Genomic DNA, 25,385 nt, shown 5'->3' with positions numbered 1-25,385 from the left:
GCTACAGCTTAGCTGGGTGCGTCTAACAGTTTTACTTAGAGACTGCAATCAGGGTACCCAGGACCTTGACTAAGGACTATAGTCCTCTCAAGGCTTGACTGGGGCAAGTATCTATTCATTTGTTTTCTGTTGATGCATAACAAATTTCTCCAAACTTAGTAGCTTAAAAAATCCATTTATTATCTCACAGTTTTATAGATCAGGAGTGTACATGTGGCTCATCTGGATCCTCTGTTCAGTTTCTTGCAGGTCTATAATCAGGCTGTCGTCTAGGCTGTGTTCTAATCTGGAGGCTTAACTGGGGAGCAGCCCAAATTCATTCAGGTTGATAGCAGAGTCATCTCCATGTGGTTGTAGGACTGAGGTCCTAATTTTCTTTCTGGCTGTTGACTGGGAGCTGCTCTCTTCTCCTCCAGGTCACCCACAGTTCCTTTGCCAGCCACATGGCCTCTTATTGCTTAGCTGTTTGTGTCTTCAAGGCCAGCAGGAAAATAGCTCTAGTCTGCCAGGATAGGCTCTTATATGATATAATCATGGGAATGAGATCCTTTGCCATATTCTGTTTAGACCATCTGTCATACTTAAAGGAGGGGATTGTACAATAGTATGAATACCAGGAGGCAGAAATCATGTTGGGCTTTCTAAAGACTGCCTGCTATACATGCTTTTATTGTATTGACTGTGTCTCCCAGAACAGAACTAAAGAATAATGGTAAGAGTTATGCTTGTATTTATTAACATTTCCTTAATTATTAATATTTCATAAATTGTATAGGTATTTTTGATAGATTTTTTTTCTTGTGGACCAGAAGAATTAATTCATTTTTGGATAATCATAATTTGGTTTTAATAGATCCTATAAGTATATGTGTGTATTTGAATGATATATATTTGAATTATATAAAAATATAAGAGTCATATATTATGAATGAGAGGTTTTGATTTTCCCCATTGTAAATGGGGGTAAATGTCTGTAACCAACTTGTTCCTTATTTAATTTTACTTCTCTCATATTTACCATTCATTTCAACCATAAATTACAGAAAAAGTATGTACTTTGATAATGTTTCCTATAAAAGTAATTAGTATGAATAGAATGCATATTCTGCAGAATATTTTTAAAATAGATGCCAACTTTTCCCATCATTCATTATATTTTCACTTGTGTTCATTTCATGTTATTTTTATTGTGAGGTAAAGAAGAGTGGTATGAGGTCATCTCCTAGATTAATAAGGTCCCATTTTATAGGGAAGGAAACGTACCAATTTAGTTACCAGGTCAAGTAGCTAGTTAGAAGGTGAAAAATTCCCACATGAGCAAGATTAAGTACAAAGAATCGAAGGAGCAGGAGATTGAGTATTAGAATCTGAATTTTAGGCCTGTAACCCAGACCCTTTTGTGTTTTTTCTTCTTAATATAAAATTATGGAATTTTTACAATATAAAAAGGATTTTTTCAATAATCAAGTGTTAGTGAGGATGTAGGGGAAAAGAACCTTCATGCACTGTTGGTGGGAATGAGGACTGATGCAGCCTCTCTAGAAAACAATATGGAGGTTCCTCAAAAAATTAGATTAGAACTATCATATGATGTAATAATCACACTAGTGGGTATTTACCCAAAGAATACAAAAACACTAGTGGGAAAGGATATATACACTACAATAGCCAAATGTCAGAAGCAGCCCAAGTGTTCATCAGTCGGTGAATGAATAATGGAGATGTGTATATACCTGCAATGGAATATTACTCAGCCTTTAAAAAGGAATGACCCCCCCCCCCCCCACACACACACACACTTTCCACCATCTTCCTATGCCACCATAATGGTGGACATGAATGTCCTGGCAGATGCTCTCAAGTGCCTTAACAATGCTGAAAAGAGTCCATGCTCCAAAGTCATCATCCAGTTTCTCACGATGATGATGAAGCATGTTATGTTGGTGAATTTGAAATCATTGATGGTCACGGAGTTGGGGAAATTGTTGTGAACTTCACAGGCAGGTTAAACACGTGTGGAGTGATCAGCCCCAGATTTAACGTACAGCTGCAAGCCCTAGAAAAACAGCAGAATAACCTGCTCCCACCTTCTCCCACCCCTCCACCCCAGTTTGGTTTCACTGTACTGACAACCTCAGCTGCCATCATGGACCATGCAGAAGCAAGATGAAAACACACAAGAGGGAAAATCCTGGTGTTCTTTTTCTAGGGATGTAATAACAAGCATGCAAGTAAAATGCCTCAGTGGGGGGAGAAAAGAATGAAGTCTTGCCATTTGCAATGACATGGCTGAATCCAGAGTATAATGTTAAGTAAGTCTGTCAGAAAAAGACAGATACCATTTGATCTCACTTATCTGTGGAATTTAAGCAACAAAATAAACAAACAGAAAATTTAGAAATAAATCAAGAAGCACACTTAACTATAGAGAACAAACTGATGGTTTCTAGAGCCGGGAGGTAGGTTAGGAATGGGTGAAATAGGTAAAGGGTGTTGGTGTACATTTGTATTGATGAGTCCTCAGTCATGTATAGAATTGTTGAATTTCTATATTGTACATGTGAAACTATTATACTATATGTTAACTATACTGGAATTAAAATTAAAAACTTAATAAAGTTTCAAAAATACAGATTGTTGGTATTTTTAAGTGATAAAATACAGTATAGATTGGTCATCCCCACCCCCTTCTGAGAGATGGCATACAGGCTGAGCTGTACCAACTAAGTCTTATTTTCCACATAAGTATACCTAGAAGTTAAAAATAGCATGTATGTATTTCAGAAGTATTTTTCTCATCAAAGTTGTGTTGGCTCAGCAGTCACATGCAAATGTCCAGTTTCCTTCTGTCATCTGTTCCTTCTGCGTCCTGTCCACAATTTCGACCTTTGTAGACTGCACAGAGGCCAGTATTTGGGACAAGTGCAAGCATTGCATGCTTCCCTTCCACAGTGCTGAATTACAGCAGCTTTTATAAATACATCTCCTCCTTATCACAACATTGTGTCGGTTACTCCTACCTGATTTATTTTGAAGTGAGGGATTAATTTCTTTTTTAAAAAAAAAATAGACCCTTTTTGAATAGCATAAAATTTCAAGTACTTGTTGTAATGAGGAAGAAAGCAGTTTTTCCCCTTCCCTATTGCCAGAAGCAACTTTTTTGACTTTTCTGCTATTGAAGGAAAATATGAAAAAGAGTCTCAGGTGGATAGAAGGAAGAAGAGCCCAGGGAGCTTAGTGTTCGCACTTTGGTACGGGGTGTGGCAGTACAGGTCCTACCAGTAGTGATGATGAGTTCCTTAAAAAGCAGAACCTGCTATTGTGCACTGGGACAGTGAGGCAAGCAGTTTTCCAGCATTTTTCAAACCACATTCTGCTAAACTTACCTTAAGATGGTGGAGTACTGTGGAAAACATAATCAGTAATTTTTTGTTTGTTTGTTTTTAAAATACAGGTGAAATAAAAATATTTCTGAATGACCAAATAAATTTGGGAACTGGCAGCCCCGAGATTCAGAATTAATTGTTCTGGAGTGTCGCTCTGACTTCAGCCTTTTAAAAACTTGTTATTATTGAGGTGCATGGGTAGCTCAGTCAGTTGGGTGTCTGCCTTCTGCTCAGGACATGATCCCAGGGTCTGGAATGGAGCTCTGCATCAGGCTCTCTGCTCAATGAGGAGTCTGCCTCTTCCCTTCCCTCTGTTCTTCCCACCTGTTTATGCTCTCTCTTTCTCTCTCTATCAAATAAATAAATTTTAAGAAAGCTTGTTGTTATTGGTATACAATAGACACACAGAAAATTTTATGTTCTCTACTTATACAGCTCACTGAATAGTCCCCTTCTGAACACATCTGTATAATGAGCACCCAGACAAGAAAGACCACTATAATGGATTTTACTTTTTCCATTGAAAGGAATTGTCCAAGGTGGTAGTCATTTTGTCCCACAAGCGGTGTCCACTTGGAGCTAAAGTGGATGCATGCTTTCTGAATCATCTCATCCCATAAAAAGAGAGAAATTTGGACCAATGAATGCTTGCCCTTTCTGGTTCTGAGATTTACCTATTGTAGAGAGCTAAGACAGTTATTTCTCTCAGGATGATAAAAATACCCACTAAAGTTATCATGAAGAGTAAATGAAATAATCTATGAGAAGCCTTAAAATAGTCTGGAGCCACTAATAAGTATCAATTTATTATATCAGTGTATATAAAAACATTCTCATAGTTTCTCAATATGCTGGGTGGAAGGTAGACTTTGATTCAAGCAGCTTTCCATCTCTTACCTACTTTGCTCTGCACATTTTGAAACTGGGGTCAGCAAACTTTTTTTTATAAAATCATAGAGAATAAGTATTTTAGGCTTTGTGTAAATGATATGATCTGTTAGAACTACTCCATCATCTTAGTGCAAAAGCAATAAATACTTCGATGGCTGATCATGGCTGTGGATTATTTTTTAGAACTTTATGTACATTGCAATTTGTATTTAATAACATTTTCACATGTAATAAAATAGTGTTGTTTGGACTCCCCCCCCCCCCCCAGTCATTTAAAGAAAAAAGAAATTTTTTTACATTTTTAGTTTACAGGCTGTTTAAAAAAACAACAAAAAAGGCATTCAGGGCCACAATTCAGTTTGCCAGGCCCTGTTTTTAGAACACTTCTTTTTTTAAAGAGTACTATTCTAGTTTGCAGTAACTCATTCTAACCTTTAAATGGCACATAAAACCCCATTTGTTCTTTTTCAAAAGATTTTAGTTATTTATTTGACAGAGAGTATACTAGCAGAGGGAGTGGCAGGCAGAGGGAGAGGGAGAAGCAAGCTCCCTGCTGAACAGGGAGCCCAATGTGGGGCTGGATCCCAGGATCCTGAGATCAAGACCAGAGCCAAAGGCAGATGCTTAACCAACTGAGCCAACCAGGCCCACCGCAAACCATTCCCCTCCCACTTTGTTCTTAATTTTGCTCTCCAAACTGAGGTTTTTATCCCCTTATATATAGGAAAGAATACTTGTCTGCTTATCCTTAATATCCTAGGCACTGCTGTAAATGTTTTTCAGTAACTCTTATTTAATCCTTATAATGTCTAATATAAATTCCTTTCTCATCCATCTAATAAGGATGAGGAATTTGAGGCACAGAGAGGTTAAATAACTTGTCTATGGTTACACAGATGGTAATTGATATAGCACAGATTTGTCCCTAGCGGTGTAATCCTAGATTTCCAGCTCTTACCCACAGCCCTATGCTATAAATGATTTAAAAGAAAAATGTTGAAGAAAGAGGTTTTCATTTAAAATAAGGAGTTTTAACTATTTTTGAGCTGTATGCTTCTTTGGCATTCTAATAAAGTCTGTGGACCTGACCTCATCTCAGAATATGACTTGAAACCACAAAATACATAGGATTACAGCTTGACCAATTATACTGAAATATGGTTAGTAAATTTTTAATAAAACAAATTTTTGATAAAGTAATGTGTTTTTTATTAATTCATTAATATGCTTTAGCAACAGACTTTATTTCTTAACAGTATCTTAATCTTGGGGTGCCTGGGAGGCTCAGTGAGTTAAGCCTCTGCCTTCGGCTCAGGTCATGGTCATGGTCTCAGGGTCCTGGGATCGAGCCCTGCATCCTGCTTCCCCCTCTCTCTCTGCCTGCCTGTCTACCTACTTGTGACCTCTCTCTCTCTCTCTCTGTCAAATAAATAAACAAAATCCTTTTAAAAAAAAATCTTAATCTTTTAAGTATTCGTGATTCTAAATGGTTATCTTGAGATATTTATGGTACCTGTCATGTGATGTGAAAATATTTTCTTTTCATACACACACACAAAAATACATATGCTACTGTTTTCCCCCTACCTTCATAATTGAACAGAATGTAAAATTTCAGGTAGAGGCTAGTTAAAAGTTAGTATTTTCTCAGCCAGGTTCACAACCACCTGACTTATATCTGTGGGCTCAAATCTCAAACTAATCTGCAATGCAGAATCAATATCTTTGAAGTAAAAGGAACTTTATCATTTGTACAATTTGTTTTTTTTTTTTTAACTTGCAAGGAAACTTAAGCAACAAAACTGTATCTGAGTCATGGGAGCCTCTTTTCCACACATGTCCCATTGTATGCTGTTGTGATATTTGCTCTCACATATGTCTAAACAGTCTCCGGGTAGCACGGTGGGATTCAGTGCAAATCTTTGGTTTGGCTTCATATTATTTATATTGTTTAGGAATTTGTTCTGGCCTGGGAGATGTTTAGAATAAAATAGCAGTTCAAGTTTTTCAGGAATTTGTTCGTTTTATTACCAAGGAAGAGTGGTCATATCACCCTTCCTCATTTGCAGAGGATATGTTCCCAGACCCCCAGTGGATGCCTGAAACTGTTGATAGCATTGAACCTATTGAACCATGTATATGACAAAGTTTAATTTATAAATTAGGCACAGTAAAAACTGAAATTTATATAAATACTTAAATAAGCACAGTAAAAGACTGAACCCCCAGTAACAGTAAAATAGAGCAGTTGTAACAGTCTGCTGTGATTAAAGTTAACATGCATATGCACACACAACACGATGCAGAATGTCTCACTGTACCGTATGCACCTCTCTTAGGATGATGTGAGATGATGAGATGCCTACATGAGGAAATGAGGTGAGTGATGTAGCTACTGTTGTTAAGTCAGAAGGGGGCCTTCTACTCAGACCTGTGCTAACTGAAACTGTGGGATATGAAACCACAAATAAGGACAAGACTGCTGCATCTGAGTGGGGGCTAAGTGTAGCAGTTGGGCTCTGGGGAGGGTCCCCAGAAATCTGTGGGATCCTCTGTGCCTTTGTGTGATCCCTTCCCCTTAAGTGTGGGTAGGATCTGCTCCTAACCAGGAGAATTTGGGAACACTGATGGGGTATCACTCCCTTGATTCTTTTATACTGTATAGGACTCCATCTCATTTTCAGATGCTGTAGAATTGCTTTGATGAAGTAAGCAACCATGTTGGGAAAGCTCCCTTGGCTGGGGACTGCAGTGGCCTCTAGGAGCTAAGGGTCAGCCATATCACAGCTATCTACATAACCATGGATAAATCAGGCCAGAAAAAATTGTTGAGCAGATAAAGCAATTCACAGAAGCATATGGACCAGAGATATGTTTCTATAAATGTAAAACAAGGAAATTAAATGAGGATAAATATATGTGGGAAATTTATAAAGAAAATCAAGGGGAGGGTGCCCGGGTGGCTCAGTGGGTTAAGGAGCCAACTCTTGGTTTTGGCTCAGCCCATGATCTCAGAGTCCTGAGATCCAGCCCTGTGTCAAGCTCTTTGCTCAAAAGGGAGTCTGCTTCTCCCTCTCACTGTGCCCCTCCTTCCCCCCAACTTGTGCTAGCACGTTCTCTCTCATTTAAAGAAAGAAAGAAAGAAAGAAAGAAAGAAAGAAAATCAAGACACTGATTACCACAGTTCAAGAAAGTAATTCTACCTGGTAGGAAGGGAGACTACTATAGTTAGGGAGAAGTGTAAATGATAATAACATCTAAGATAGTGATTCTCAAACCTTAGGGAATATCAGAATCAGCCAGACGGCTTGTTTAAAGACAGATTGTTGGTCCTACTGCTGTGTAATTCTATCTAATTCCATAGGTTGAGATGGGGCTGAGAATTTGTATTCTTTATAGGTTCTAGATGATGCTGATGTACTGGTCCAGTACCATCCTTAAAGTTCCACTAACCTAGGGAATGACTAATTTTTTGTTTTTAAGCTTGATGGCAGACACGTGGGTTCTTGTTTATTTTGTTCTGTCTTTGCTGATTTACCCCCACTCAGTATATAAACTTAAAAGGAGAGTAACAGGGACGCCTGGGCGGCTCAGTGGATTAAAGCCTCTGCCTTCAACTCAGGTCATGATTCCAGGGTCCTGGGATCAAGCCCCACATCGATCCCCCCACATTGGCATCTCTGCTCAGCAGGGAGCCTGCTTCCTCTTCTCTTTGTCACTGTCTCTCTGCCTGCTTGTGATCTCTGTATGTCAAATAAATAAATGAAATCTTTAAAAAAAAAAAAAAAGGAGAGTAACAGACTTTGTGTTGGTAACATACTTTTTATTGCTGTTGAAACACTCTGTACTTTTCCTCCTGTCATTCTCCCTGGAATTACAATTCTAGGAGTTGGTTTTATGGACCTGTATCAATAAAAATCCTGTAGGCAGTTAAATGGGATTCATCAGCTGGTTGCTCTCTGTAGCATTTCTTTTTCTTCATTGAGAAGTACCCTAACCTAATTAAGCCTGGGACTGGAAATCAGGAACGTCTGGTTTGCTCTTAGCTGTCAAAGTAAAGATAGGATTGCATCAAACAATGTCTTGAGCAATGGTTTAAGCCCTATAAAAATAGCCTCTATTAAATGCTCATTATGATGATAGTTGACACCAAACAATCTTTTTTTCCCTATTATCACTTTTCCTAGAGTGCTCTTTTGATTACCTAGACTAACAGTGTGGTCTTTGTTTCCCTGTCTTGTGGCTCCCACTCAACATAGAAACTCATGGGGTGCCTGGATGGCTCAGTGGGTTAAAGCCTCTGCCTTCAGGGCGCCTGGGTGGCTCAGTGGGTTAAGCCGCTGCCTTCGGCTCAGGTCATGATCTCAGGGTCCTGGGATCGAGGCCCGCATCGGGCTCTCTGCTCAGCAGGGAGCCTGCTTCCCTCTCTCTCTCTCTGCCTGCCTCTCCATCTACTTGTGATTTCTCTCTGTCAAATAAATAAATAAAATCTTTAAAAAAAAAAAAAAAAAAAGCCTCTGCCTTCAGCTCAGGTCATGATCCCAGCATCCTGGGGTCAAGCCCCGCATCAGGCTCTCTGCTCAGCAGGGACCCTGCTTCCTCCTCTCTCTCTGGCTACTTTTGATCTCTGTCAAATAAGTAAATAAAATATTCAAAATAGAAACTCATAACAATCATAAACTTTACTTCTCAGCATTAATTATATACTTTAGATTCTGTAATAGATTCTCTAAAGACTTTAACCATTTAGTACTTGGGGGTCCCATCTGCCTTCTGTAGAAATATTATTTATCTTTTTGAAAATTACAATACTTCTGTGAAATGAGTCCATGTAAACTCATCTTTATTAAGATGCAATTTAGATATAGATACAATAAAGCTTGCGCAATTCAAGGGTACAGGGGTTTTTTTGGACACAGAGTACACCATTTTGTTACCATCCTATTCAAGATAATAGGATATTTTCATCTCTGCAGAAGGTGCACTTTGCCATTAAATATACCATTAAATGGCAATATAACCCCTCCACATTGTACCCCAGGCAGTCAGTGATCTGATTTTTATCACTGTAAGTTTTGCCTTATTTGGGAATTTTATATGGGTGGGATCATATAGTATGTTCTCTGGTGTCCTGTTTCTTTCAGTCAGCATAATGTGTGATAGTCATTGATACTGCTATTTGTAACAGTAGTTTTTTCTGTTATGGGGAGAAGAAATCTAAATTGTATTCCACTGGAGAAATATGTCACAATTTATCTGTCCACTAGTTGATGGACTTAAATTTTGCTTCTGTCATACGTAAAGCAACTATGAACATTTGCGTACAGATGTTTTTGTGGGCATATGTTTTCACTTTTCTTGGGAATTTTAAGAGTAAAGAAACTGCCAGACTATTTTCTAAGTAGTTGTGAGTCATTTATATTCCTACTAACAACATCAGGACCTTCCATAATGTCAAGAAAGTTTTCTTCTAGGTGTTGTTTCAGTTTTAGCAGTTGGCCTTATGATGCATTTTGAATTAATGTTTATACTGGGTGTGAAGTAGAAGGTCAGTGTTCTTTTGTTTTCCCATATGGATATCGTATATATTCGGTACCTTTCTGGACTCTCCCCTATTCCATTGATCTGTATGTCTTATATTTATACAAATACCAGATTGTCTGGTATTAATAAGTTTTCCAACTTTGGGCAGAAATTTTTTTTTCGTTGTTTTTACTATTCTAAGTTTGTGTGCATTTCCATATAAATTTTAAAACAACATTTTGGTGGCGGAGAGGGGAGGAAGCATCCTGCTAGGACAGTAAACCATTTTGAGCAACATTGAATTTCCCTGTCCTTAACCATGATATATATGTTTCATTATTTGTTTATTTTCTTTAATTTCAATAATTTTTTTAGTTTTCACAGTGAAAACTTTGAAGCAGCTTTCCATTTGTTTCTAAGTAGTTGATATTTTTGATGATACTATAAGTGGAATTACATTAAAGTTTTTATCTTTTGTGTGCATTTATTTATTGAGAGCAAGAGCACCTGGGTACACGTGTGCATGGTACCAGAGTTGGAAGGGGCAGAGGAAGAGAAACTTAAAGCATACTTTACATTCAGTGCAGAGCCCAACATGGCGCTCATGTCTCCACCCATGAGATCATGACCTGAGTCAAAACAAATAGTTGGTCACTTAACAAAACTAAGCCATCCCGTGCCCCCCAAATTTTTATTTTCTATTTTTTTCTAGAATGCATAAAATGCTGTTGATTTTTGTATATTGACCATGTTTTTATAAGATTTACTTATATTAGAAAGAGACTGGGTAGAGAGGCAGAGAGAGAATCTCGGGCAGACTCTCTGCTAAACAGGGAGCCCACTGCAGGGCTTGATCTCCCCACCCATGAGTTTTTTTATTTGTTTTTGTTTTTGTTTTTTAAGATTTTATTTATGTATTTGATGGGGTGCCTGAGTGGCTCGTGGGTTGAAGCCTCTGCTTTCGGCCCAGGTCATCGTCTCAGGGTCCTGGGATCAAGCCCCACATCAGGCTCTCTGTTCAGCGGGGAGCCTGCTTCCCCACTTCTCTCTCTGCTTGCCTCTCTGCCTACTTGTGATCTCTGTCTGTCAAATAAATAAATAAAATAATCTTTAAAGGTATTTTATTTATTTATTTGAGACAGAGAACATGAGCAGGGAGCCGCGGGAGAGGCAGAGAGGCAGACTCCTGCTGAGCAGAGCGCCTGACGTGGGGCTTTATCTCAGGACCCCAGCATCACGACCTGAGCCAGAGGCAGATGGTTAACCCACAGAGCCACCCAGGTACCCATCACCACCCATGAGATAATGACCTGTGCGGAAACCAAGGGTTGGACACCTAACCCACTCACCACCCAGGTGCCCCAGCCATGTTTTTACAATTTTCCTGAATTCACTGTTTAGTTTTACTGGTTTTGTTGTAGCTTTCTGATGATTTTTATGTAGTCTGCAGTTTAAAACAGCTTTGCTTCCTCCACTCCATTCTATGTCCCTTATATTTGTCTTACGCTACAGCAAAGACTCAGTATATATTCTTCTCCCCCACACCCCCCAAGATTTTCGTTACTGGGGCATCTGAGTGGCTCAGCTGGTTAAGTGTCTGCCTTTGGCTCAGGTCATGATCCTGGAATGTCAGGATCAAGCCCAGCTTCGGGCTCCCTGCTGAGCAGGGAGTCTCCTTCTCCCTCTGGCCCTCACCCCACTCTTGTGCCCTCTCTCTCAAATAAATAAGTAAAAAAAATTTTTTTTTAAATTTTATTTGTTTACTTGAAACCGAGAGAGAGAGAGAACACAAGCTGAGGGAGAAGCAGAGGGAGAGAAAGAAGCAACTTCGCCCCATGCTGAGCAGGGAGCCAGAGATGGGGCTCAGTCCAGGGCCATGGGATCATGACTTGAGCCAAAGGCAGATGCCTAACTAACTGAGCCACCATGTGTCCCTCAATATATATTCTTTTAATTATAGGGAGAAAGTGTTCAGTCTTTCACCATTAAATAAGAAGTGTTGTTTCTTTTGTATATTGCTGAATGTTATTTGCTTAATAATTTGTTGAGGATTTTTGCATGTGTGTTCATGAGGAATAATTGTCTAGTTTTATGTTCTGTATCTGTCCGATTTTGGTGCAAGGATTGAGATGTGTTCTCTCCTGTTTTCTGAAACAGTTTTTGTGATTTCTTTCAAATACTTCCTTGAGGGACACTTGGGTGGCTCAGTCAGTTAAACATCTGCCTTCAGCTCATATCCTGTTCTCAGGGTTCTGGGATCCAGTCCTGCATCAGACTCCCTGCCCGCTTCTTTCTCTACCTGCCATGCCCCCTGTTTGTGCTCACTCTCTCTGCCTCACTCTCTCTCTGACAAGTAAAATTAAAATAAAAATGTTTCTTCGAATATTTGGAAGAATTGATCACTGAAAACCTTTGAGTTTGTAGTTTTCTTTGTGCCAGCTTTTGATTATTATTGATTCACTTTCTTGAATAGATGAAGTCTGTCCAGGTATTCTATTTCTTAAGTCCTTTTTTGTAAGTTATTTGGTGTTTTTCAAGGAATTTGTCTACTCTAAGTTGTAAAATTTTTCTCATAATGCTGTTCATAATGTTCTCTTCTCCTTTTAATGTGTGAGATTTGCAGTGATAGCTCCACTTCTGATTCCTGATATATAATTTGTTGTTTCTCCCTCTTTATTCTTTCTGCAGGTCTATCAACTTTTCAAACATTTGTTAAGGAATCAACTTTTTACTTGACCTACTGTTCACTTGTTTTCTACTTTATTGATTTCTCGTTTTTATTATTTTCTTCTGTTTACTTTATAGTTTGCTCTTCTTTTTTTTTTTTTAGTCAGAGTACTATTTTTGAGACTTTTTACCCTTTCAGTTCAGGTATTTAAAGCTGTAACTTTCCTTCTAAGCAGTGCTTGGCTGCTTTGATATACTGTAGTTTCATTATCATTTGAAACATGTTCTACTTTATTTTTATATTTCTTCCATGATCCTTGGGTTATAAAAGAGTGTGTTGTCTAATTTCTGGATATCTTAGTGTTTTTATTCCTAATTTACATGTGTTCTGATAATCTACTCTATGAGATTTCAATCACTTAAGATTATTAAAACTTATTGTATGTCCCAGCATCTGGTTTATCATAGTGAGCATTTCATATGCACTTGAGAAGAATATATTGCAGTTTTTATGCATAGTATTCTGTAAATGTCAGGTCATGTTGTAGTATTTTTGAGATCTCCGTCCTCAATGGTTCTTTTGTCTACTTGGCATATTAATTAGAAAGATGTTAAAAATATTTGCCTATACTTGTGGATTTGTCTGTTCTCCCTTTCCTTCTGTCATTTTTTGTTCCGTGAATTTTGAGGTACTGTTGTAAGATACATATATGTAGCCTTATTATGTATTCGTGGTGAATTGGCCTTTTGTCTTCTTCAAACTACTTTGTTATTAATCTTCATTCTCCCTAATACCTATCATTCTGCCTAATTTTCTCTCCTTCTATTGTTTGTATTTTTATGGTTAAATAGTATCTTACAGATGATATCCTATAGTTTGTCTTGCTTTTTTTCACTCAGTCTGAGAATTTCTGACTTAGTTGGGACGTTTCATCCATTTATGGTTAATGCAGTTGGTATAATTGGTTTCTAACTTACTCTTCTGGGCTTTTTTTTTTTTTTTTTAAGTGTACAATTTATTGGTTTTTAGTATATTCACAAAACTCTGTAATCATCACCACTAGTTCCAGAGCATTTTTAACACTCCCAAAAGATGCCTAATATCTGTTGGTTGTCACTACCCATCTCCTCCAACCTCTAATACTAGGCAGATTTTTTCCCGTTTTAGGTATCTGTTATAAGGGTAGTCATACACTATTTGCTTTTTTGTATCTGGCTTTGACTTAGCATAATGTTTTCAGGGCCATCTGTGTTGTATCATGAATCAACTACTTCGTTCCTTTTTATGGCTGAAAAATATTTTATCCATCATTTTATAGACATTTACATTGAGCTCATTTACATGAGCTTTTTGGCTCATGTAAATTATGCTGCTGTATATGCACATTTGTGTACATATTTTTGCATGGATGTCTGTTTTCATTTCTCTTAAGTGTATACCTAGAAGTGGAATAGTTGAGTCATATAGTAGTTCTGTTAATTTTTTGAGTAGCTCCTCATACTTTTCTGAGGTAGCGCTACAGCATTTCCCTTTCCCACCAACAGTGTATGAGGGTTCCAGTTTCTCCACATCATAGGCTTATTATTATCATCTGTCTTTTTTAATTTTTGCTGTCATTGTGGGTGTGAGGTGATATCTCATTGTGGGTTTGGTTTGTATTTTCAAGTGACTGATGATGTCAGTCTTGTTCTGATTTTTGATGAGCTGATGAACTGATGATGAGCATCTTATTCTGATTTTTGTTCCTCTTTTGGCCCTTAAATGCTTTCTTTTTTGATTATTTTTGTTAGTACTTTCCTTTATTTCCTCTTTTGGTTTTGTGTTTGTGCATATTTTAGTGGCTCTAAAGCTAACAGATTTTAATCCTTAAATTATCAGAAGCTATTCAGATTTTTTTAAAGATATATTTATTTGAAAGGGAGAGAACATGTGCCCACTAGCCCGGTAGGATCAGAGGGAAAGGGAGAGACTCTCCCAACAGATCCCTGCTGAGCACTGAGCCCTGACATAGGTCTCTATCTCACAACCTTGAGCTCATGCCCTGAGCTGAAATCAAGAGTTGGCTGCTCAACTAATAAAGCCATTCAGGTGCCCCAGCTATGCAGAATTCTTCTTGTACCCTTTCACAACTTAACACGTGACACTTCAGTTTTCCCAATTAATATCTATAGTATTTAGGTTCCCATGTGGCTTCCATTCAAAAACGTATTTCATCTTTTTAAAGGATGGTTACATTTTGATTTCAGGTTGCCTTTTAGTGCTTTTCTGTTACCCAAAATAAGCATTCGTAAATATCTTATAAAATCTGTATTATATATATGTGTCTCTTCTAAGAGATACATTTTGTATTTTAGTCCTATTTTCCTTTAATTTAATACTACCCTGATTTTTAACTGATCGCAGCTTTCAATATGATGTTAGGATATGTTGAGCACAGCAGCTATTACATGGCCCTAGAAAAGAGTAGTTGTTTAAATTTTTTTGTTCTGGGTCTTTCTATGATCTTTAAGAATAAACACTTTATCAGATGCTCTTATAAAGCCTTTTAGCTCTTGCTTCACTCGGAACCAAAATCTTTCTCTCACTCCAGTGCTCATGTACTCATGTAGCTTAACTGTTCACACATATTTTATCTACTTCACAGAGAGTTGTAGGCAGTGGAAGGAATTTTTTTCTTTTTTCATTTAAGTCTCCCTTGTGCTACCCATGATGACTGTCTAAATTGTTCCCCTGCATGTAGACTACAGATAGCCTTTCATGTCTCAAAGAACCAACACATGCCTCAAAGAACTCAAGTCCTCTTTTTCTTTCTTCTTTTTCTTTTCTTTCTTTCTTTTTTATTATTATTATTTTTTCTCCTTTCTAAGATTTTATTTCTTGGTTGCCTGGGTGGCTCAGTCAGTTAAGCGGCTGCCTTCAGCTCAGGTCATGATCTCGGGGTCCTGGGATCAAGTCCCTCATCTGGCTCCCTGCCGAGTGGGGAGCCTGCTTCTCCCTCTCCCTCTGCCCGCCGCTCTGTCTACTTGTGCTCTCTCTCTCTCTCTCTGTCAAATAAAATCTTTTTTAAAATGATTTTCAAATCTTTTTTTTAAAGAATTTTTAAAAGAGATTTTATTTATTTATTTTACAGAGAGAGACAGAGAAGAAACACAAGCAGGAAGAGTGGGAGAGGGAGAAGCAGGCTTCCTGCCAAGCAGGGAGACCAACATAGGACTCCATCCCAGGACTCTGGGATCATGACTTGAGCCCAAGGCAGACCATTAATGACTGAGCCACCCAGGTGCCCCAAGAGTCCTGTTTTCATCTGTGATGATTTAGTATAGGTTGGAGATCAGTTAATACAAGTTATGTCGTCAAGAGTTCTGCCAGCTCCAGCCAGCTGAGACTTGTATTACATACTTTACTGAGGTCCTGCCACCCTTGTCAACATTCATCCCACCTGCAGAAGCATGTACCCTAAGAAGCATAGTGCTTGAGTTCTAAGAAACCGCTAACTTTGGGAGTTTGGAAGGTGATAATCACATATTCTCTCTCTCTCCCGCACAAGTTAAGATAAGGAAAATATCATTTAATTTTAAATTTTAAAGCATTTGGAACTTTTTCAGACAAGAAACAAAATGCACCTGGATGTGTTCATAACCTTTGGTTAGTTTAATCTTTCTGTTAACTATATTCTATTGAGACATTTTATTATAATTCAGAATAATTTCAGAAAGATGAGAGGTATTTTAGTCATTAAGAGAGAATTGTACTGAGCCATATAGATGAGTAAGTCAGGAATGTTCCAGCAGTCTTCAGCAGCATAGTGCCCTTTGTTTCCTTTGAGTAGCAAAATCTGAAAGTGCATACAGAACTGTGTGTGTGCTCATTTTTGGGAGTGAGAGAGTATATGGTCCTCATCAGATTTTTTTTTTTCCAGTGTTCTAAGATTCACTGTGTACCATACTCAGTGCTCCATGTAGTATGTGCCTTCCTTAATATCCACCACCAGGCTCAGCTAACCCCCTGCACCCCTCCCCTCCAAAACCTTCAGTTTGTTTCTCAGAGTCCAGTCTCTCATGGTTCGTCCCCCACTCCGATTTCCCCCATTCACTTTCCTTTCCTACTCCTAATGTCCTGCTTGTTATTCCTTATGCTCCACAAGTAAGTGAAACCATATGATAATTGACTCTCCCTGTTCGACTTATTTCATTCAGCATAATCTCCTCCAGTTTCCTTCATATCGATAGAAAAGTTGGGTATTCATCCTTTCTGATGGAGGCATAATATTCCAAGAGTTTTATGTCATATAGAAGATTAAGAACCACCAAGTAGAAAGTTTTAGCCTGATTTTTGGCTTCCTGCAGCCTTTTTGTTTCAGATGCTCTTAGAAGTTTTTTCCCCTTTTTGAATTTCTGATGTTTAAAGAAAGGGATGTAGATTTATATGAGGAGTTTTATCTTTATACAAGGAAATTGAATTATCTTGAATTCTAAGCTCTCAAGTATCTCTTGGTAAGGTAGTATGGAGATGTCTTAAGAAAACCTTTAGCAAAAGCCATGTAATTGAAATCAAGTAGGCTAATAGGGCTATTGGAAAGGAATCTCAAACATGCACTTCTTTGAGACAAGTAGAGGCTTTCAGACAGATTGTAGGCACAAAGAACAACACTGTTTATACACATTCAGTGTTGCAGGACTGGTATGCTGGTGCTTCCTTTGCCTCACACTAGAATTAGAACTTTCCCTATGCCTAGCCTGACCCAGCCTGCCTCCTGCCACATCCCCCAGCGAAGCTGCCATTCTGAAAATTGTCTCAATATCATAGATTCCATATTTTATTTTACTGCAGGAAAAACATGCCTTGTTACTTGGGGTATTTGGTGTGCTTTAGAAAGTGCAGCAGAGTGTAGCATGCATGTGGTAAAGGGATATATTACCAAAGAGTTATTGTCTTCATACTCCTTGCTACTAAAAAGCAATTTGAAAAATACACCCCATTTTATTTTCAAATTCACCATTGTCACACTGCTTTTGACTCCCAGTCTGACGTGTTCTTTCCCCAGCTCCTCCCTCCTGAAGGGGCAGCACCAGCTTCCCAGCTTCGTACGCAGTAGAGAGAGGAAGCCGGTGCATACCCAGTAAGGTTCAAGCCAGGTATTCACATGCCGGTGCTCAGACTTTGAATATAGGTACTGCCGTCAAATCAGGTGCCTGAGAGCCTTGATGTTAGAGACATTATGTCTTGGTAAACGAGCATGTTCACATTTCCGCCAGTTGAAAGACCAGTAGTAAGGAAGTAGTTTCTTCTCTCTTTGAAAATCAAAATGTTTAATTTATTGTTTGCATAAGGCTCTTTGATATTTTTTTCCATGATTATTTCCTTTGACTTCTGCAAATATAACTACCACAGATTGTCATTCAGCATGGTACATGCCTCTTTTTAAAATTACATTAACATGTAGCTTCTTTAGAGCTCCTTGCTTAATGAGGAAAAAAATTTTAAGTCACAAATAGGTGAGATTATACCCAGATTCATTAATTTTAGGGGGTGGGCTCCTGAGTGGCTCAGTCAGTTAACTGTCTGCCTTTGGCTCAGGTCATGTTTCTGGAGTCCAGGGATCAAGCCCCCACATTGGGCTTCCTGCTCAGTGGGGAGTCTGCTGCTCCCTCTCCCTCTGCTCCTCCCCTGCTCATGCTCTCTCTCTCAATTGCTTACCCTCTCAAATAAATAAATAAAAACTTCCAAAAAAAAAAAAAAGTTGAGAGAGAATAATCATCTAACAACTAAACAGCTCTTTATTATATTGTATACAAGGCACATTTGGGTACTATTCAAAATGACGTTATAAAATTGCCTGTCAAACTAATCAGGAAAAATTTAGGTTGCCGTCAAACTGTCTTAAATGTTCCCTGTAGAAAAAAAATCTTCAAAATTTAGAATACAGTTTTTATTTTGTTTTGTTTTGTTTTTGACAGAGAGAGCACAAATAGGCAGAGAGTCAGGCAGAAAGTGCACTGAGCAGAGAGCGCGACTCTGGGCTCGATCCCAAGACCCTGAGACCATGACCTGAGCCAAAGGCAGAGGCTTAACCCACTGAGCCACCCAGGCGCCCCAAGAATACAGTATTTTTTTAACAAATCTTAAAGATTATGTAACAGAATGTAAGATTATAGTTGCATATTGAAGTAGCTGCTTGTAATCTAGACCTTTTTTGACCTTTAATTCTTAACCTGAAATATAATTAATTAGGCTGGGCAAATGTTGTGGACCTAGTTTTGAACTGCTATCCATTCAAACTGTATAGTCTCTTTAATTGCATGAGCAAAGGTAAGACTTGCCTTAGTTTCACAATCTATACCATTGGTTATTAAAACTTTTATATATTGACCAGAATATGCTGTTTGTGATAAAGTAAAGTGATCTATTCTGTGAGAAACCCTCTTAACATATTTATCATCTTTGGAATTTGACAGCATTTGGTCCAAGTAGATAGTACAATAGCATTGAACTTCAATCAGGGCCTTCAGACCCTTTCTATTATTGCTTTTTTATTTCCTGCTTTCTGTTTAAGATTTGTCAGCTGTTAAACTACCAGTTCTCTCCACTTTTCCCACTCATCCCCTGTGTTTTATATTAATGTATTTTTGTGTTTGGGGCCATTTGTTTAGGCCTCAGACATTCCACAGCTACCTAGAGGACATCATCAACTACCGCTGGGAGCTTGAAGAAGGGAAGCCTAACCCTTTGAGAGAAGCCAGTTTCCAAGACCTGCCCCTTCGTACTCGTGTGGAAATCCTGCACCGCCTCTGTGATTATCGGCTAGATGCAGATGATGTCTTCGATCTTCTCAAGGTGCATAACTAATAAGCCCTTTTACTAGAGCAAACAAAAGGCCAGCAATCAGGATATAAAATCTGAAGATAATAAGAAAAGCGAGAATTCATTGACAATAAAAATGTATACAATGACCACTGTAGCCAGAGGATTCCTAGCCATACTATTAGATAGATGATTGTGTGTTATCTTGGTTCAATTTCTAGTTGTAATGCATTACAAAATATGTGTTGGAGAAGGAAGATGTAGATGTCTTCCCTCTGATTCCCTCTGATTCTACTGTTGTCTCTTTTAAAAGTCTGTCTTCTTTTAGAAGTCTGTCTCAGAGGGAGGATGTGGACTGTTGCTTTTTACTCATAGGGATGTCCGTGTCTAATCCTGTTCAGTCAGAAATGATGAAATATGTTGACAACTTCTTAGTTCAGCCCTCTCCTGGACACGGTATAAAATCATTGTGCAATTTAAGCACAGTCTTTGCTGAGAATTCAAGTTCTTGAATAGCAGTGGGAAGGCCAAAATAGGTCAGATCCTGAAGTAAATTTGGGAGCTGTATTGCTGGATCTCAGCTAGAATAAGAGGTTACTGTAGGTTACGATGGTGCTATAATAGAGATTCACATGGGGCAAAGCTTTTACAACATTGGATTCTATTCCGTTGTAATCGTCTTTCCTTTTGTTGATGCACACGTAAGTCCAAACCAAATATACAATATGTTCCTCAAAACTCCTTTTTGTTTTTTGTTTTGTTTTGTTGGTGAAATGCGGGCAATGATGGGGATGGGAAGTATTTGAAATATTTCCATATCCTGCTCTTCAAGGAAGGTATCATCTTCCCATTTTCTCTGTGCCCTGATTGAACGCTGCCTAAGATGCTTAGGCATTTTAAAATATGAGGTACATGTGACTATAAATTTTGAATCCTCATTTTAGTTTTCTCCCATTTTGTTTTGTTTCCTATTTCCCCAAACCTCTTTTCCCTATTCTTCTACCAAGGGTTTGGATGCAGACAGTCTCCGTGTGGAACCATTGGGCGAAGACAATTCAGGGGCACTCTATTGGTATTTCTATGGAACACGAATGTATAAGGAGGACCCGGTGCAAGGAAAATCCAATGGAGAACTCTCATTGAGCAGGTACGATCTTTGAGGTCAGGGTTGCGATAGCTACTGTATAAAAATATATCAGAATTTTGCAGCACAAATTTTTTTTCTTACGAAGGAATTAGATATAACAGCATGCCTGTCAAGAGTTGGCAAAGAGTTATTTCATACAAAAATAAAAAAGAATTCATAACGCAGCCTCTGCTATCAGAGTGGTGAAATATCCTGTTGTTTGGAAATTAGGTGCTTGATTTGAGGTACCTGAGGAGTCCTTTTTGCCCTTAGCACGGACCACTATCTACAGTAAGTCACCAGCTGTGTAGTCACTCACAGTGGCAGTTGTCCTTTTGTAATCAGTTCTTGAGGACTCCTTTTTTTCTACTAGAATTAATGATCTGCTGCATCAGTATAGGACTAGAAGGCCCTTAAAAAAGAATGCCTGAAATGTGAGCCTTCCTAACTGAGGAGGACACGTGTTTCCACAGGTGATGGATCATTCCCAGGATGATGCTGCTGTCTTATTTTATTTTGGCTTCATTATTTCTGGGAGCACCATTAACTATTAGGGAAGTGTGTTAGTTTATACTCAGATTTTAATATTGTAAAATGTTGGTTTTTCTTATGCTAATAAGAGAAGACAGGAAGTCCTTCTGCTCTTTCCCTGTAACCACTGCGTTTAATCCTTTATAATGAGCTCATGGCCAGAAAAACTGTAGTTATTAATTTAAAAAGCATATGTAATGCATAAATTCTATTACAAAACATTTTGATTTAATATACTATTTCTTAGGGAAAGTGAAAGACAAAAAAATGTCTCTGCTGTTCCTGGGAAAACAGGAAAAAGAAGAGGAAGACCTCCAAAACGGAAGAAACTACAGGAGGAAATTTTAGTGAAGTAAGACATTCATGTTGTTCTGTGCCACTCATAAACCTGCGTGCTTACAAGGCACCTTAATTTCACTTGTTCTTTCATCCCTGATTTTCCCTTGAGCCATGGGAAGGATATGGGACTTAGATGAGAGAGACCGGGGTCTGAATCCTCATGAAATTACTAAATATGTACTCAGGAAGCCCTATCTGCATGACCTACTCTCTCTAAGCCTATTCTTTTATGGGACAATAGGGATACTACTAATAATAAGGATTAGATTGAACAGGATAATGAATGTGTCAGTGTAACAGACTGAAAACTGTGATGACCCACAGAAAGTGCTCAATATGTATTAACTTTCAAAATTGGTTGTATCAAACATTTTTTTCATAGGAGTACAGAGCAAGTTAATTCTGATTAACCCTCACTGTAATAATCAGCATTTTAATAGGATTATATATCACATATAAGTTTAAGAGTTAATTCTTTCCCTTTGAGCAGAACTTAGTAGCACATTTGCTTTATTGTATTTAGAATTTAGAATAAAATTTCCTACAGTAAAGAATAGGTAATATTCTTTAACATTCTCTAACATTTTATACTCTTTATTTTATATTTAACTTTAGCAAGGAAAAAGATTCTGTTACATATGGGAAATTTTATTTTATACATTATGCATTATCTCTTAGGAAATTCCACTACATGAATCTTAATACAGGAATTCTGAGGGGCGCCTGGGTTGTTAAGCGTCTGCCTTTGTCTTAGGTCATGGTCCCAGGGTCCTGGGATGGAGCCCCGCATTGGGCTTCCTGCTTAACGGGAAGCCTGCTTCTCCCCCTCCCACCCCACCCGCCCTCGCTTGTGTTCCCTCTCTCACTGAGTGTCTCTGTCAAATAAATAAAATCTTTAAATTTTTTTTTTTTTTTTAAGATCTGGCCTTTAGTGTATAAATATACTTCCTGGAAGTTAGGTCATATTCTTAAAATTTCTAGTAACAGAGCACAAACCACTTCTTCCCTCTAAATTGTAGAACTGCTAAATCTAAATGCTTGAAGTAAGCCAGATTTCTTATTGTTGCTTATTAATTACTAAGAAGTATTGGTTTCTAGGAATTGGATTATAAATACATGAGTCAGGATTTAATTTTTTTTTCTTCTTTTAAATCTAAGAATTAGTGTTCACCTAACTTTCCAGAAATTTGACTACAGAGTATTGCTTTCCTCCTATCCATTTTGTGAGAAGTGTCTTATAATTATGTTCTGTACACATGACATCTATTGTAGGATTTTGTTAGCAATCTCCATTTTCTTACAGATTTGGAAAGCTGTTCTTTTAGACCCATTTCCACTTCCCTGTTAAGTGCTAACAATTAAGGTACCTTAGCGTTGGAATATAGACTCATTTTCAGCATATGTGGACTTGTACTACCCTCTACTGGTGATTTTATTCTGTAGAGCTCTGTATCCGGTACAGTATTTATATATTTTTTAATTAAATAAAACTTAACATTCAGTTCCTCAGCCATACCAACCACATTTTAAGTACTTAGTAGCTACCTGTGGTTCATAGCTGAGATGTTGGACAGCGACAGTGAGGACATTTTCATTCTCACAGAACATTCTGTGGAACAGTACTGCTATAGATCATTGAAAACAAACAGAAGTCCAGATCACCTACATGATTCAGTGATACGAACAGCAGCGATGCTTAACACTAGTGTGCTGAACACTTTTGTATTTAATAATTTAATCTTCAACATCCCTGTAGGTCGGCATTATTTATAACCCATTTACAGGGAAGTTAATTAACTTTCCGAGGTCACATGGTAAGAGGCAGGTCTCAGTAGGGGCAGTCTGACATTAGAGTCTGTGTTCTTAGCTGCTACCTTATAGGAGGTTAAATTAAGAATGGCTTAAATTGGGGCGCCTGGGTGGCTCAGTGGGTTAAGCCTCTGCCTTCGGCTCAGGTCATGATCTCAGGGTCCTGGGATCGAGTCCCGCATCGGGCTCTCTGCTCAGCAGGGAGCCTGCTTCCCTCTCTCTCTCTCTCTGCCTGCCTCTCTACCTGCTGTGATCTCTCTCTCTGTCAAATAAATAAATAAAATCTTTAAAAAAAAAAAAAAAAGAATGGCTTAAATTTATTATAGCCCTTATCAGGGAGGAGGACATTAGAATCCCATAGTTTGAGGGGAAGTGGGGGTATTTAACTGTTAATACTTAACTCCTCTATTTGATTTCCAAAAAGCTGTTATGAAACCTAATATTTTCCTGTTACATAGGATGTTAGCATTTAATTGGGTTCCTTCTCTATGCCAACACAACTATCTCCTGATTTTGCTTTACTCAATAGAGTCATTCCTCCTCTAAACATCATCCCCTTGAAACAAACACCCTTCATATATTACATTAATTGGGTCTAACTTGGTTGGCGGGGAGAGCACAGAACAATTTTGAACATGTCTTTGTTTTAATTGGTACCTCCTTTTCCTGTGTTTCAGTGAAAAGCAGGAAGAAAACTCCTTGGCATCTGAACCACAGACAAGAAATGGTAATGATTTTCATTAGAGTCCAGAAAAGATTAAGTAAACATGATTGATTTATATCATGATCGCAGTACACTTTCCAGAGTCCTGCAAAGCAGTTAAGATGAATGCAGTATTGCCTTCTTGTTAGCCTTGTTCAGTTCTTTCTTGGTCACACTTCACCTGTGCCCCTCTCTCCTTCTCATTGATAACTAGAGATCTTCCCTTGTGCCCTCTGACCTTGGCACAGTGGAATGGGCACCAAACCTTTGGATGAATGAGCAGCTTCTCAAAGAGTTACCTTTCTAATGTAAAATGCTGTACAAGGGAGTGTATTGGTTTCCTAACCTAGATTTCAGTTCTATAATCCAGATTGCATAAAACTGGGAGGGAGGTAGTATCACATTACAGTATGTCAACAGAAATGAGACAAGGAAGACTCCACAGAAGTGCAAATCAAAACCATTTGAAAAGTAAGTGTATTTAAGCATTTCTAGGATTTTAAAATCTGTAATTACAAAGGTCACAGTAGTTATAGTTGTATTGCTATTAGGCATTCTTAATTTCTAGGTGTAAATGGAGTTAGTAACAGGAAAATCAAAATTATATATTATGAACCTTAAAATCCTTTTTTTGGATTCCTTCACTTTCACCATGACCCAGGGTAGAAATGAAATTGACAGTAAGTAAGAAGACAGGTCCTAGTGAGATTTATGTAATGAACTCATCCTTTTCATTGCTAGGGTCCCAAGGGCCAGGTCAAGGCACTTGGTGGCTCCTGTGCCAAACAGAAGAAGAATGGAGACAGGTCACTGAGAGTTTTCGGGAGAGGACCTCCCTTCGAGAACGGCAGCTCTATAAGCTCCTCAGTGAGGACTTCCTGCCTGAGATCTGCAATATGATTGCCCAGAAGGTACGCAAACAGTTGATCCCTCTCCTCTGCTTTATTTAAGGATGATTCATTAGAGTTTTTGAGTGTATTTCTGCTGTCTCCTGGAAGTGGTACAAGCCTTCACTCTCATGTGGAGTGTTAAAATGGGACCTCATGCTACGTACTCTCCTTCACTGTGGATATTCTCCTTACCCATGAAATCTTCTGTCTCCCCCACTTCCTAGCACTTAAAATGGCTTTTCATAGTCTGGAACCAGCCTTCCTTCTCCCATAGCATTCCCCAGGAAATGGTCCAAGACCCCCCAGGTATGTCTCCTGTCAGCCTGGCATACTTCTATATATGCAGCCTTTGGGAGTGGGGCAGTGGAGGGAGATGTCCTCTCTCACACTAAGCAGCAAGCTCTGAAGACTATTTGTCTCTCTAGTCCCAGTGCCAGCTCCACATGTGAGCTCTGTGTGCTGCTTTCTCCAGCTTCAGCTCGTGATAGTTTCATAAACCACATGTTCTATATTTTCACCTGAGCATCTTTCCCCCTCTACTTCCTTACCCATTTGAATACTGCTCTCCATAAGCTATCCCGTTTCTCCCAATTTTAAGATTTTCTTCCTTAACATGTTTTCTCATTACTTAATTCCATTTTGAGTTGTTTAAGCCTTTTTGGATTAGGCACCATGTCTGACCATTTGAAACCCCACAACACCTGATATAATGTCTTTT

The 25,385-nt window shown here is 38.4% G+C and overlaps 1 protein-coding gene and 1 pseudogene across 4 annotated transcripts in view; both read left to right on the top strand.

Moving 5' to 3' along the window:
• The window catches only part of LOC131838352 (chromatin remodeling regulator CECR2), a 172,752-nt gene that overhangs the window by 111,586 nt on the left and 35,781 nt on the right, over positions 1–25,385 (top strand). For all 4 annotated transcript variants that reach the window (XM_059184334.1, XM_059184335.1, XM_059184333.1 and 1 more), the window contains exons 3-7: positions 19,119–19,302; positions 20,277–20,416; positions 21,174–21,278; positions 23,752–23,801; positions 24,519–24,688. In XM_059184334.1, the coding sequence (XP_059040317.1) occupies positions 19,119–19,302; positions 20,277–20,416; positions 21,174–21,278; positions 23,752–23,801; positions 24,519–24,688 (649 nt within the window). The remainder of the gene's footprint in view (positions 1–19,118; positions 19,303–20,276; positions 20,417–21,173; positions 21,279–23,751; positions 23,802–24,518; positions 24,689–25,385) is intronic.
• Positions 1,635–2,209, top strand: LOC131838353 (small ribosomal subunit protein uS8-like; annotated as a pseudogene).

Source organism: Mustela lutreola, chromosome 8, assembly GCF_030435805.1.
Source record: "Mustela lutreola isolate mMusLut2 chromosome 8, mMusLut2.pri, whole genome shotgun sequence".
In the NCBI taxonomy this organism is placed as follows: domain Eukaryota; kingdom Metazoa; phylum Chordata; class Mammalia; order Carnivora; family Mustelidae; genus Mustela; species Mustela lutreola.
Note: the sequence above shows the minus strand (reverse complement) of the source record. Positions and strands in the feature narration are given on the sequence as shown.